The sequence below is a fragment of the Rana temporaria genome, chromosome 3 (assembly GCF_905171775.1).
Source record: "Rana temporaria chromosome 3, aRanTem1.1, whole genome shotgun sequence".
Classification (NCBI taxonomy): Eukaryota; Metazoa; Chordata; class Amphibia; order Anura; family Ranidae; genus Rana; species Rana temporaria.
In genome coordinates, this window is record NC_053491.1 from 427,165,020 (window position 1) to 427,179,380 (window position 14,361).

The 14,361-nt window shown below is 44.4% G+C and overlaps 1 protein-coding gene across 1 annotated transcript in view; it reads right to left on the bottom strand.

The window, feature by feature from the left end:
- The window catches only part of NOTCH3 (notch receptor 3), a 114,413-nt gene extending 100,696 nt beyond the window's left edge, over positions 1 to 13,717 (bottom strand). The window contains exon 1 of the mRNA XM_040346266.1: positions 13,559 to 13,717. Coding sequence (XP_040202200.1) covers positions 13,559 to 13,628 — 70 coding nt within the window. The 5' untranslated portion in view covers positions 13,629 to 13,717. The remainder of the gene's footprint in view (positions 1 to 13,558) is intronic.
- Positions 13,718 to 14,361: the final 644 nt, after the last annotated feature.

The following is a 14,361-nucleotide window of genomic DNA, read 5'->3' on the forward strand; positions in this document are numbered from 1 at the left end:
GCTGATTGTACCCAAGTCAATCAACTTGGGTACAACCAGCATGTCGGATTTTTAGGATGAGATTATTGCCAGCAGCTACAGCCGCTAGCAATAATCACTGTGTTCTCCCTGCACCTCACCCGCCGGGAGAGCACAATAGCCCCACAGGAGAGATTCATCCACCAACCTGTGGTTGCAGGAAAGAAGATCATATCATCTATGGCCTGCCTTAGGCCTTAAGCCCCATACACACGGGCCAAAATGTCACGAGGCAATCGGCCGGTTCAATAAAAACCATCTGACTTTCGGCCCATGTGTAGGGCAGCAAGCCTGGCAGAGGGGGGGTGCCCCCTGTCAGAACACAATAGGACAGCAGAGTAGCGTTGGATCGGTGGTACAGCAGCTCTGACCGAAGTTGTCTTTTTTTTGGGGGGGATGAACGAAAAAAACGATCAATAAAACACTATTGCTATAGCTGCCGCCTGCCGGTAGTGTTTAAACAAAATAAACCCAACAGGCTGGTTAAACTTCTGGACAACTAGCCTGCCCATAGATGGGTCGAAATTTGGTTGGTTCCTGGTGAAAGGAAAGGTTTCTGGACAGCCATTTACGACCAGGCCCATTAAGAGGCTTTACTGATCCTGGGCCAATCATAGTTTATGATGTTTCTGCATTACATTAACCGATTTGAACATTGAGTGTAAAAAGGGTGGCACTCAGTACAACTCCACACACTGAGTTTTTTCCAGAACTTATTAACACAACCCTGTAGGGATTTTATTTTGGTGTGCAATAGGAGAGGATTCCCTTTGGTCCTATCCTGGAGACACAACCAGAAAAACAACAAATTGGAAGAAGTACCCGTACCTCCTTTTTTTTTGTGGTAGTTCTAAAGCATGCCATACATGGCTCAAATTCTGACCCAATTTTTTTGGAGCAACATGGGGTGAAATTGAAGACTTGGTTAAAAACTTCTAAATCAATGGTGGCACCATCGGATCACGAAAACGCACAAAATGTCTGCTTTGCAAAAGAAAAATCATTCAGAATTCAAACCATTTAAGCCCGGCTTAAGATGTTGCTTTCCTTAAGCCTCGTACACACGACTGGTTTTCCCGGCAGGAAAACTGCCAGGAGAGCATTTGGCCGGCAATCCCGGCCATGTGTATGCTCCCTAGCAGTTTTCCCCAACAGGAAAACTGCCCGGGAAAAATAGAGAACCTGCTCTCTATTTTCCCGTCGGGACTCCCGGCAGAGTTTTTCCCGACGAGAGAACCGGTCGCCTGTATGCTTACCTGTTCCATGCTAAACTGGCGCATGCTCGATAAGTTTGACGCATGCGCATTAGCATACAAGTTTAGTGTGGGGTGTAGCACGTCGTAGTCGATGAAGTCACTGTGTTCTTTAAATTCAAAATACTAACTACGACCTACAAAGCCATCCACAACTCTGCCCCCAGCTACATCACTGACCTAGTCTCTAAATAGCAACCTAATCGTTCTCTTCATTCTTCTCAAGACCTCCAGCTCTCTCATCACCTCCTCCCATGCTCGTCTACAGGACTTTTCCAGAGCCTCTTCAAGCCTATGGAACTCCTTACCCCAAACTATCCATCTATCTCCTTCTCTATTAGCTTTTAGAGGTTTCCTGAAAACCCTCCTCTTCAGAGAAGCCTATCCTACCCACTTCTAACAACTGTATTTTAATTTTGTCTGATAACCCCCCACATCTACTACCCTTTGTTCCACTTGACCCTCCCTTCTAGATTGTAAGCTCTAACGAGCAGGGCCCTCTGATCCTTCCTGTATTGAATTGTATTGTAACTGTACTGTCTTCCCTGATGTTGTAAAGCGCTGTGCAAACTGTTGGCGCCATATAAATCCTGTATAATAATAATAATAAAATTGCTTCTGAAATATGAATTAAAATACCGATTGGTTGTATCGGGTTACCATAAAGATGCCGTGGTTCCCACAGACCTAGTTAATATGAGTAAGATAAGAGATATCATTTGTAACTTTCAGAGTTTAGAGTGTGTTTACACCAAACAGCAATAAAGAAAGTAGACAGGATTCAAACATTTTCTTCCAGGATTACAAGTGACCATTTCAGATTTGTCAACTTAGGTAAACTGGCGAGTGATAAGTTTAATGTATGTAAACAGCAGAGCAAGAGATAAGAAAAAAGCCACAGCAGTAAAATGAGTATCTGGATCTTTGATTTATCATCTGCTGACTAAAGGTGGAATGAAAAACAGGGATAGAGTAAAAAGCCTATAATAAAGGGTCAAGATGGGGATAAAAAACAAAAAAAAACAAAGAGCCAACGTGTCAAGTTTCATCCGCTGACTAAAAGTGGAATGAGTTTGACACGATAGCTCTTAGGTCTTTTTCTCATCTTGACCTTTCCTATAATTCTTTTGAGCCATCCCCGATATTTGTTCCACCTTTTAGTCATCAGATGATACTCGACATGTTGGCTCATTCCACCTTTAGTCAGACATAAATTAGGACAAAATGGTATGCGGTTGTCAATTAACTATTTATAAACTGTCTCCCTAAAAGTGACTGGCAGAAGATCAAAGTCATATGATCACTTCCCAAATCAGATCAATAACAAGGCAGACTTTCTTAACCAGTTCCAACACAGAGGAATTAAAAATAACATTACATTTTTTTTTTTTAGGGAAGAAGACTATCTACAACTCATGATACATTAGTGCGATGGTCAGTGGTAAGAGTACTCCTTTCACGGCCACGCCCTTAAGACGTTAGTGATGACAAAACTAGTAGGGAGGAGCCTGTAACAACGCTTGTACTGGGACACGGCGGCTATCTTTATGGTTAGAAGCGCTGGACATTTCTTCCGTTTTTTTATCCGCTTTATATTTACTTCATAAATGTGAGTGTATTAACTTCTTTAACCTTTATTAAACCACTTCTTGGGATGTCTGCACTATGAAGTGTTTTCTTTGCTGGGTTCTCCGCTAACGAGGTCGATTAAGGGCCCGATTATGCTCATGCTGCTGAGGATCCAATCATGGGAGGCAGCCAGGATTGCCGACTTGTACTAAAAAGGAGCTGCTTCCTTTTCTCTATACTCTTTGCTGTTGAAGAGCCGCTACCGATATATTGTCTTGCGAGTTTTCATCTTCTTTTTGATAAGAAGCAGTGTGTTTGGGTGTTGGTGACGGTGTCCGAACCAGTGATCTCCACAAGAATTTTTATATGGACTTTATTATTGTTCAATTACATTTAATGTTTTCATATAAACGCTGCACCATTTTCTACATAATCCTTACATGTAGGGTTGTCCCGATACATGCGTCCCCAGATGCAGCCATGTCCCCCCCATACCTAGATGCCGCCGCCTAGTTAATCAGCGTGCGGGGAACATTACAGCTTTCATTTGAATAGCTGTCTGTTTCCCGCCGCGCCGTGTATAGACACTCCCCCTTGCTCGGTATTGGACGGGTGATCTGCACTTTGATAGACAGATCACCCGTCCAATCCCGAGCAAGGGGGAGTGTCTATACGCGGAACAGACAGCTATTCAAATAAAAGCTGTAATGTTCCCCGCACGCCGATTAACTAGGCGGCGGGGGCATTGCGGTATGCGGCGGGGGGGGGGGGGGGGAGGGGGGTAGTATCGGATCTGGCATCGGGGGCATTTGCGGGAGTACAAGTACTCCCGCAAATGCTCAGTATCGGTCCCAATACTGGTATCGGGACAACCCTACTTACATGTTTGGTCATTGGGAAGAATTTCCCCCCTACATTAGCTAAAAAGATCATTAGTGTCACTGGGAACTTATCCGAGAGGCAAAAATTGGTCATTGCTCAAGGAACCCATAGTAACCATTGAAGGAACCCTAGGGCTCCACACATCCCAGGTTGAGAAACCCTGATCCAAGGTCTGATGGTAATTTTGGGATGCCCATGACGGACCAATGTATCTCTCAGAGAAGAATTGGGCTACAGGCTAAGGGGGCAACAAAGAGCACTTCATATTACCAAAAACCCTGTCACCATAAAGAGTTTACAACTTGCTCAAAGGTGTGAAGAACCGTGCCAGTCCCATATTCACCATTAACTTACAACATTAGTTCACCATGTATGCTCGATTTCTGTCTGTGAGCCATGTTAAAGGATACAGAATACAGTACACCGGGTCCCAAAAACAGGTAATGTCTGACTGTACGTTGCATTTTGTGATACCCTTTACTATCCTGTAGCCATCTTGTGACATATGAATGATATTTTTAATGCTCAATTTGATGAGCATCATAGATCAGTATCTACTATTGGGGCAAATGATACAAAAATCGGTTGCTGAAAAAAAAAAAAAAAAGGGGGAAAACCTAAAGCCCGATGACCTTATATTATCAGGCAAAGAGCTACGTGCAGCAACTCATAAGCACCATCAGTAATAGACTAAACTAAACTGGTTAAATATGTGAAAAGATAGGCAAGGGCCGTGCAAGAATGTGAGAGAAGACCGCACTGTAAAGAGTAGAGATGGCCCAAGAAAAAAAAAAAAAATGTATAGGAATTAAAAGAAGAAAAGTGAGAAAGGAAAGTGACAAAAGGCAAGAAAAGAGGCCAGAGAGACAAAGGGAGAGCTGAGGGATGCATACTGATTGACGTAGACTTTGGATAGAGGGGGGGTGTATGGAAAAACATTAAGGGACACAGCAGGATCAGCTTGTAAGGGGTCAGAGGGTGAGAAGACCAGACTGGACATTGGAGAGAAGGTTTATTAGACAGCCAGAACATGCCAACAGCAAGGAAAGAGATATCAGTCACCACACATAGCTAGACCAAGACCAACACAATTGGCGAGATAGATTACTTGACTGTCTGACATTAAGGAATAATCCGATCTTAGAAAGACTTTGACACCCACATACACTGTCTTTACTAAACCGATTAAGAACCATGACACTTTTCCCATCTTAGTAGTGACAAGAGACCACTGAATATTCCCAACCTTTTCATCGGACATTGATGTTCCATGGTTGCCTCCAAGAACACTCATACCCCTTCAAGTTATAAGACTCCCAGTACAAATGCTAACCAAGGACCCATTGCTCTACCGTCAGCGAGAAAGTGAACAGCCGCTACAAATTTCCCCATGGAACTGCAACCCATCAACGGTTTTGAGAAAACCACAAAACAGCTTCAAGGCTATAACTGCTCAAAGTTGGCTGAACTTTGTGGGTTGATCTTTAAAACTCATTGATTTTCAACTGGTTTTTGAGGTTAGCATGCACCTGCATAACAAAGCCTGCAACGGAACGTATTGGGATCCCCAGATTGTAACTTCTAAAGAAACTCAAACAATTGCATGCGGCACCCAATCAGTAATGATAATAAGTGTAAAGAAAACCTCTTCAGATAATAACTACATCTAAATGCCTCACAGAAAATAAAAGATATCAAAGAGAGAAAAAAAAAAAAAAAAAAAAACACCTGTGGGCGTACAACTGTCTACTTATAAGCATGCTATGGTGCTTCCAGTAGTGCGATGAGGGGGAAACAAACATTCTTCAACTGGAAAAGTCTCAGCTAGGCCTCCAGCAATGTGCCAAGTACGAATGAGACGCGATAGCAAAACCATTATAGTGCTCCTTGGCTTTTTCTAAAAGACATTCTCAACACAATGGTAAACAATGTACAGCAGCCTCTCAGCCAGGGTTCAGTGGAACCCCACAGACTCTCCAGAGGTTCCTTGAGTGAAAAGCAATGTCTCCCTCACCTAAGTTTTCACTGATATAACTTTTTCTTTAAAAAAAAAATTGCCATGCAATGCTTTTGCAAAGTGGCCCTGAAATTCCTCTTCTCTGGGTTTCCCGCCGATGCAATCCCATAGGAATCAGCTTCTTATGGGATCCACCTGCACACCCCATCCTGAGCAGCGCTGCCTGCATTCACAGACACAAAACACAGCTCGTTCATAAACCCCCCACAGAATTTGACTGACAGCAAGCATGAGCCAATTGCTCCTGTCTCTGTGAGATAAGAGCTGGTGCAGACTGACGGTTCTGAGACAGTGGCTGAAAAAGTCCTGCCGTGTGTATGCATACCAAGTTCAAGGCAAACGCCCTTCGGAGCAAAATCCACCGAAAAGTCAGTTGGAAGTCCGATCGTGTGTATGAGGCTCAAGAGGGGCGAGAGGGTGATAAAGATACAAAGACATTTTCTAGACTAGCCTTTCGCATCCTCCTTACCATGGAGGAACCCAGTGAAATAGATCCTTGGTCTTAGAGGACCCATTAATGATTACTATAGTTACAGATACCCAGCGTGCTGAATGACAAAAAACTGACAAAGAGCAGTACCAACACAAAAGTGATGTTGGTGTGGCGATCTCCCCCACTGTGCTTTTGTGTTTCGACGGGTTCTGCTCCCCCCACTTCCCAAAAACATACTGATCAGATGCTGGTTTTCCAGCATGTCCCTTCGACAAAAGCCAGCTTCTGTCAAAAAGATAGTTGTACACACTGACCAAATGTCAGGCTGGTTCCTGTTGAACTAGCTGATGTTCGGCCCGCATGTACCCAGCCTAATCCTACAATGCTGTATTATACACGATGGTAGGCAATCATGAGCAACTTTGGTGCCCTTGTGATAGCCCATGACCTGTTTATAAGCAATTTTTCATATCAGTTTGCAAGACGTTGGGGGACTTTTGAAAATATTACTACAGGGCTCGACAACGCCCAGACACCAGGTCACCACTGTGACCAGAAAATGGGTGCCCGCAACAGGACTCCTGCCAGCCCATTCACTGCTGGCAGTGCCACCAGACACGAGCGCCTCCTAGGGCTCCTCACCTTCTCTACGCCAATGCCCGCATATCACATGCCTACGTTGCATGTGGGAGCTATGATTGGGCAGTCAGTCAGCCTCTCCATTGGCTGGAGCTTCCTGCCTTTTTTGACCCTACCCAAATCGAGAGGCGAGCAGGGGATGGTGGCATCTCCGATTGGCTGGGGGGGGACATCACACAGGAAGAGCCGATAGAGAGCCCTAGCTCTGCCTGATGGTCAAGAGTGACCTGCCTGAGCCCTGCAGGTAGGGCAGCCCGAGGTGGGCTCGGGAGCTGGCTGAACTCTACATCCCAGGTGAGAGGAGATACCCCAGGGGCCCCACCAAGAGGAACAGAGGAGGAAAGAAAGTGTATAAGGGAAGACACTGTGTGAGAAAAATCAATGGTTGGCCACCTCTGTCACCAAAAACTAAGCCCTACCAGTAGAATAACTGGCTAACTTTTTAATCTGGCTCCTAAATTTAAAGCAAATTTGTCAAGCCCTGTATTACTAGACATGCAAACAGATAATTGAATCATTTATATTACAGTGTCTGGTTGATAAGACAAGTCTAATGAGATTGGGCGCACACAAAAGACAGGACACTCCAATCAGTGGTTAGGCGGTCACTACTCATTTTGGCATGTTGGTTCCTGGGTTCAATTCCAACAAAGGACCCTGTATAACATGTCTATGCTTTTTGCCGTTTGTATGGGTTTCCATATCCACCAAAATGTTCTCTGGCTGCCACACAATTGTTGCTCGTCCGTAGGACATAATAAGGTAGGTTCTTTTTGAGCCAGGACAGAAAACTCGTATCGGAACTTAATGCAAATATTCAACAGTGAGGCTACAAAGTCATAAAATGAACAGTGTTTTCAGTTCTTTAACATAGGACAGAGTGCATCAAAAATACAGTGGAAATAAAACTATGAAGTCGGAGGTGGGCAAAAACGTGAGGGCAACCGAGAAAAAAAGAAATCCAACTTGGCATCGGAGAGAAAAGCCTGTACAAGTGCAGCCAGGAGCAGCTGGACAGCGGGGAAAGTGGGGGTGCAAGTGCAACGTGGCACAGGCAGAACTGGGAGGAACTCCGAAGAAAAGAAATGGAGGGCCCGGCACAAAAAATAGGGTCAAAAACACACAAAGTCCCAGCAAGATAGACAGGCGGGCAGACAAGGATGGAGCAGCTGAGAGAGAACAGAAAGGGGGAGAACAGAGCTGCAGGAGGTAGCAGACAGATTTGTGGGGGCAGTTTGGGAAGCGTCTAACCCCCCCTCCCCCCAATCCCTTTTTCCAATTGTTATCACACAAGAAAGGTTTCTCTCTCTCTCACTACACAGTGCCCTCCTCCCCCTCGCCTTCCCTGTGCCCTGAGGGAGGGAGACAGAGAGGCAGAGGAGGGGGGAGAGCGAGAGGAGGAGAGGGGGATGGGTGGGAAAATTTGGAAAAAGGGATTATTAGAGAGGGAAAAAAAAAAAAACTAACAGCTCCAACTGAGGAGAAACCTCATGTATACTGACACAAAGCAGACCGCGCACATCTAGTAACGGGTCTCTGGTACTGCGTCCCGAACACACACACACACACACACACACACACATTTAAAAAGCCGAAACTTAAAAATCTCATCATGGTAACTGGAAAGTCCAGCTGAATCTGCTAAAACAAACTGACAAAAGGGAGCAAGTTTAGCATGCTAATTTGTGGATTGCTGTGATTTGTCCTACAATGCCGCCAATTCTTGACACTACAAAAGGCAATAAACATCCGCTAGAATAAACATTAGAACTGTAACACCCTACAATAGAGTTTACCCAATCCATGAATACGTTAAAACTAAATTAATTTATACCCAAGTAACCAAATTTACGAGTTACACAAGGCAACCAGATACTGGAGATCATTTTTCAGCACTAGTTCCATCACACTTATGCCTCCTACACACGGCCGGATTATCCGAGAAAAGGAGTCCGACGGGCTTTTTTTCTAGGAAAGTCCGGCCATGTGTAGCCTCCATCAGACTTATTTTTTCGGAAGTCCAACAGACCTTAGGGCAACTTTTAGCACGGTCAAAAGTCTGACCGTGTGTACAAGGCTTAAGACCCCTTTCACGCTACTGCAACTTTAAGGTCGTGCGATTTTGCGGCCGCAATTTCAGGAAATGCCTGTGTAAGTGGCATCAAAAGTAGCGCAGGGACTACTTTGAAGAAGTCGTACTAATATGAATGGCTGTCATTGGAAATCATGGGAAACGACTTGTCATGCTACTTTGCCATCACAAATCATGGGACAAGTCCTATAAGCGTGAAAAGGGGCCTTAAGGGTTGTGATTGGTTAATGCATATTAGGCAACATAAGAGATAAGTAACTTGCGTGGTTGTATTGCAGCACTGGGTTCAGTTCCTACCAGGAACTTCACCTAAATGAAATGTAGGCATGTTTCCTCGTGAACCAAGACTTATCTAATCCCACCATGTTTGTACATATACGACTGTGGTGGTGACTTCATATCAAAAGTTCCTTCAAAGCCAGGATTATTCTACATAAATATATAGAGGTCACTAAACACTATTCAGGGAGCATCTGCTTGTAGATAAAGTGGAGGTTCACCCGGAAATAAAAAATGTTAACCTTAGATTGATGCTCATTTTGTCTAGGGGAATCGGCTAGTTTTTTTTAAATCGAAGCTGTACTTACCGTTTTAGAGAGCGATCTTCTCCGCCGCTTCCGGGTATGGGCTGCGGGACTGGGCGTTCCTATTTTGTTTGACAGTCTTCCGACAGGCATCCGACGGTCGCATCTATCGCGTCACGATTTTCCGAAAGTAGCCGAACGTCGGTGCGCAGGCAACTCGTGACGCGATGGATACGACCGTCGGAAGCCTGTCAATCAAAATAGGAACGCCCAGTCCCGAAGACCATACCCGGAAGCGGCAGAGAAGATCGCTCATTAAAACGGTAAGTACTGCTTCGATTTTAAAACAAACTAGCCGATTCCCCTAGACCAGTGATGGCAAACCTTGGCACCCCAGATGTTTCGGAACTACATTTCCCATGATGCTCAGGCACTCTGCAGTGTAGTTGAGCATCATGGGAAATGTAGTTCCAAAACATCTGGGGTGCCAAGGTTCGCCATCACTGCCCTAGACCATGGGTGCTCAACCTGTGGCTCTCCAGCTGTTGCGGAACTACAAGTCCCATCATGCCTCTGCCTTCGAGAGTCATGCTTGTAACTGTCAGCGGCTTCCAATGCCTCATGGGAATTGTAGTTCTGCAACAGCTGGAGAGCCACAGGTTGAGCACCCATGCCCTAGACAAAATGAGCATCAATCTAAGGGTAAAACATTTTTTATGGGTGAACTTCCGCTTTAAGTACGATCAGTAGATATAGAGATACCCAAGAGTCTTGTGTACGAGAACGTGTCCAACAAAGGCAGTTTATACTGGCCAACATTTCGACAGATCATAGTCCATCTTTGTGAAGGCCTTGAGAAAGATGGGCCCATCGTAACCTTAGACAAAATAGGATAAACTCCTCTTGTTTGGACACCCAAGACCCGAAAGTGGTCTACGCTAATCTCCATACTAAAAATATTTCCCAAATCCCGAACAGTTACTGGAAGCAACTTGGCACATTTACGTCCATATTACAACATTCCTAAAGACAACTACATATCCTCGATCGTTCCCGAGCCATCGAAAAAAAAAAAAAAAAAAAAAAAAGAGCTTTCAGTACCCACAAGTTGGCATGAGAACTCCCAGCACAAAGCTGTTCCCGGCACAGCCATAAATTCTAAACAGCAGAGGACCCTGAGAATCCCATCAAGGCAGACATTCATAAAAATCGGTTAAACTCCATTTAACGCTGAATAAACAAAAGCCAGACAGCCAACTTTCATCTCCCGGCCAAGTTTACAAATAAAGGTGACATGAAACACTGATCCAGTGTATAGAGCGAAATCATTTAAGAGTGAATAATCACAGCGGGCGAGGAAACGCTGACGAGACAGTGAGGAAATGGAAGACTTCACCGAGAGACATTAGAACTTTACACAACGTATGTATGGCTCAATTCCCTAAGCCTGACTTACTTCCCAATCAGGGGATTTTTTTTTAATTTTCAACACTCACTGCTGAAAAATAATCAACTAATAGTGCTTTAGGAGACCACAAATGGCACTTTCTGCTTGCTGTCCTGGATGACGTGGTGGCTGAAATCTGATTAACTCTCTAATCTCCTATGGCATGTACACTATAGCCACCCAAGCCGTCTTTTCACCCCTAGGGAGGAGGAAGCTGCCTGAGATCACTGGAAAGTTTCTCTGCTATGGACAGAATGCCCTGAGGGTGGGATTATATGGATGGCCTCTCAGGGCATAGACTTCCCTCCATCAATATTGGCAAGGACCTTTCTTAGGTGTACCAAATGGCTAGTCCCTTGTCCTACAGGTCTGTCTATGCCAGAATATATATATATATATATATATATATATATATATATATATATATATATACATACATACATACATACATACATATACACACACACACACACACACACACACACACATCCCTTTTGGTTGTTCTAGTCCGTATTTCCTCACTCATTAAAGCGGGAGTTCACCCGAAAAAATAAATTTAACATTAGATTGGGCCTAATTACGGGAAGCAGAATCGGGTGTTTCGATTAAAATCAATGCAGTACTTACCTTTTTTGAGATAGATGTTCTCCCGCCGCTTCCGGGTATGGTTTTTCGGGACTGGGCGTTCCTATTTGATTGACAGCCTTCCGACGGTCGCATACAGCGCGTCACGAGTTGCGGAATGTTGGTGCGGCGCTATACGGCGCCTGCGCACCGACGTTCGGCTACTTTCGGAAACTGGTGACGCGCTGTATGCGCCGGTCGGAAGCCTGTCAATCAAATAGGAACGCCCAGTCCCGCAGCCCATACCCGGAAGCGGCGGGAGAACATCTATCTCAAAAAAGAACTGCATTGATTTGAATCAAAACACCCGATTCTGCTTCCCGTAATTAGGCCCAATCTAATGTTAAAAATAGATTTTTTTTGGGTGAACCTCCACTTTAAGCACAGCATGGCCTTGCTGCTGTAATACTTCACTCAAAATTATTTTGCTTTACACCATGTATGTATGTCTGCATGCGTATAATGTGTGTGTGTGTGTATATGTATATATATATATATATATATATATATATATATATATATATATATATATATATATAATGGATCTACAGGACGTGGTCCTAATAAACACTGCATCTGATCGAAACATTGTTATACTAATTTTTTTGGCTACATTCTTTGCTTCCAAAACTTTTTTTTTTTTCCCAAAAAAGAAAGTATGTATGTATGTATGTATGTATGTATGTATGTAAATATCCCATAAGCCGGGCAACCAATCGTTTTTAGCCCCTGTCCTCATTGAAGTGACTTGTCATGCGTTTTGACAGGTCAAATCGCACGCTATTGCCGGCAATCACACTGTTTGCGGTGCCGCACTGATTAAAAAAATAAAAAGAAAAGCAATACATGCACGACTTTTGGTGATTTTGGGTGCAATTTGAATTTTTTTTCCTGCATACAAGACTTCAAAACCCATGCTATATATATATATATATATATATATATATATATATATATATATATATATATATATATATATATATACACACACACACACACACACACATATACACATATACACACACTACACTTAAAAACCAGTGAGTACCTCCACCCAACCAATTCATTTATTGCTTTGCCTTCGCCAAATTCCAGGAAGCCAACGGTCCCCCAAATCCACAACTGTGACCCAACTTTTGAGGTTTTCTTTAGTCTTTGCCAATGGAGACAACTCCTGGATTGGACAGTGTGGCTCCCAAAATTATATAATATATATATATATATATATATATATATATATATATATATATATATATATATATTTTTTTTTATTTTTTTTGGGTGCTACTGTCCACAGTGTGTGTGTGTATATATATAATATATTTCCCTCTTTCTACAATCCTTTAGCCGCGCTGTCTGAGGTGAGAAAGATAAAGGGGGCACTCCGCCCTGGTGATCCTCTTGTAGGAGATGGGGGAAGATTATGGTGGATGATCCCATTAGAACCAGGCAGAAAATCCTGTGTGACACATGGAGTATATCTGGGAGGGGGGGACAGACATCTCTACAATCCCTAATAACTTCCCGCCCTACTAAAGCTGGCCATACACCATACAATTTTCTGATTCAATTTTCTTTGGATTTACCTTCAACTATGTAGTGCAAGATCCTGCCTGAAATAAATTGTAAGGCTCCCAATGTGTGTCATGCATGGGGAGATCACAGAACCAATGGGGGAGGTCAGCACTGACAATCACAGCTTCGCACACAGGCCACTCAACAATACAATAGGAAGTAATAGAACACTATGACATGATCCATAGAAGACAATAACAAATAAATAACAATAATAACAAATAATAATAAATAATAATATACAATCCCATGTCACATGGACCCCCCAGGTGTCAATCATGTGATCTGCAACAAAGTAACGTTTTCTGTATTTATGAAAGGAAGGCTGTGATTGGAGGAGAGATCACGTGCCTGGCAGGTAGAGGGATTGCGGGCTCAGGTCTGGAATGTCTATAGACTTTGGATAGTAGAGATCACACACGGCGGAGCTCTATAGCACTACATGGTGATCCCATCCCCCACACACACACACACACCGATCTTACCGTAGATTCCTCCGGCATGGCTCAGCACTGCAGTGACCCAGACGAGTCCGTACATCCCGGGCCGCCCCATGTTCTTTCCTCCCCGGGGAGCCCTCCAAAAAGACCGGAGCACTTCTCTATCCGGCTGACTGAGCCACACTGATCTGTAGGAGGATCTCCAGAGGCGAGCGCAGATTTCGTCACGCCCAGGCGAGGAGGCACCAAAAAGATTCCGGCCAATAGGCGGACCGACCACGCCCTTCGCTGAAAAAAATAAAATATAAAACAGCCCTCCCCCTTCCCTTGTTATAATTCTGTAATGAAAAGTGCAGGAGGCTCCGCCCACCCTTCTTGAAACCTTTTCTGCTGCATATTTCCCAGTAACTATGGGCGATGGGCGGGATTTATTGGTCACGCCCCGTCCAAAGGAGTCGGCCAACCGCGCTCGTCGGCGATACTTGGGGAATGCGCCGGAGAGTGGGCGGGGGGTTGGCATCGCTTAGCAACGTGGGCGGAGTGTGCGAGAGATTCCATCACAGGGACCACGTGGGGTGTGCGGTCCGCAGAAGGGAGCTGGGTAGTACGGTCCATTGTCCTCCCAGGCTGGTGACCTGTCAGGGGGGGAGGGATGATTAATATTTAAACCCCCTTCAAGGGTTCCTCCTCCCTCCCCCTCATGTCTATGGATTCCTAACCATAGATCAGCCATCTGCTTAATGATCAATGTGAGTGTGGAGCTGGGACTGGAGTCCTGATCACATGTCCCCCCCCCCCACTGATCATGATGTGAGCGATGGGGGACGTGGGGTCCTCACACTCATAGA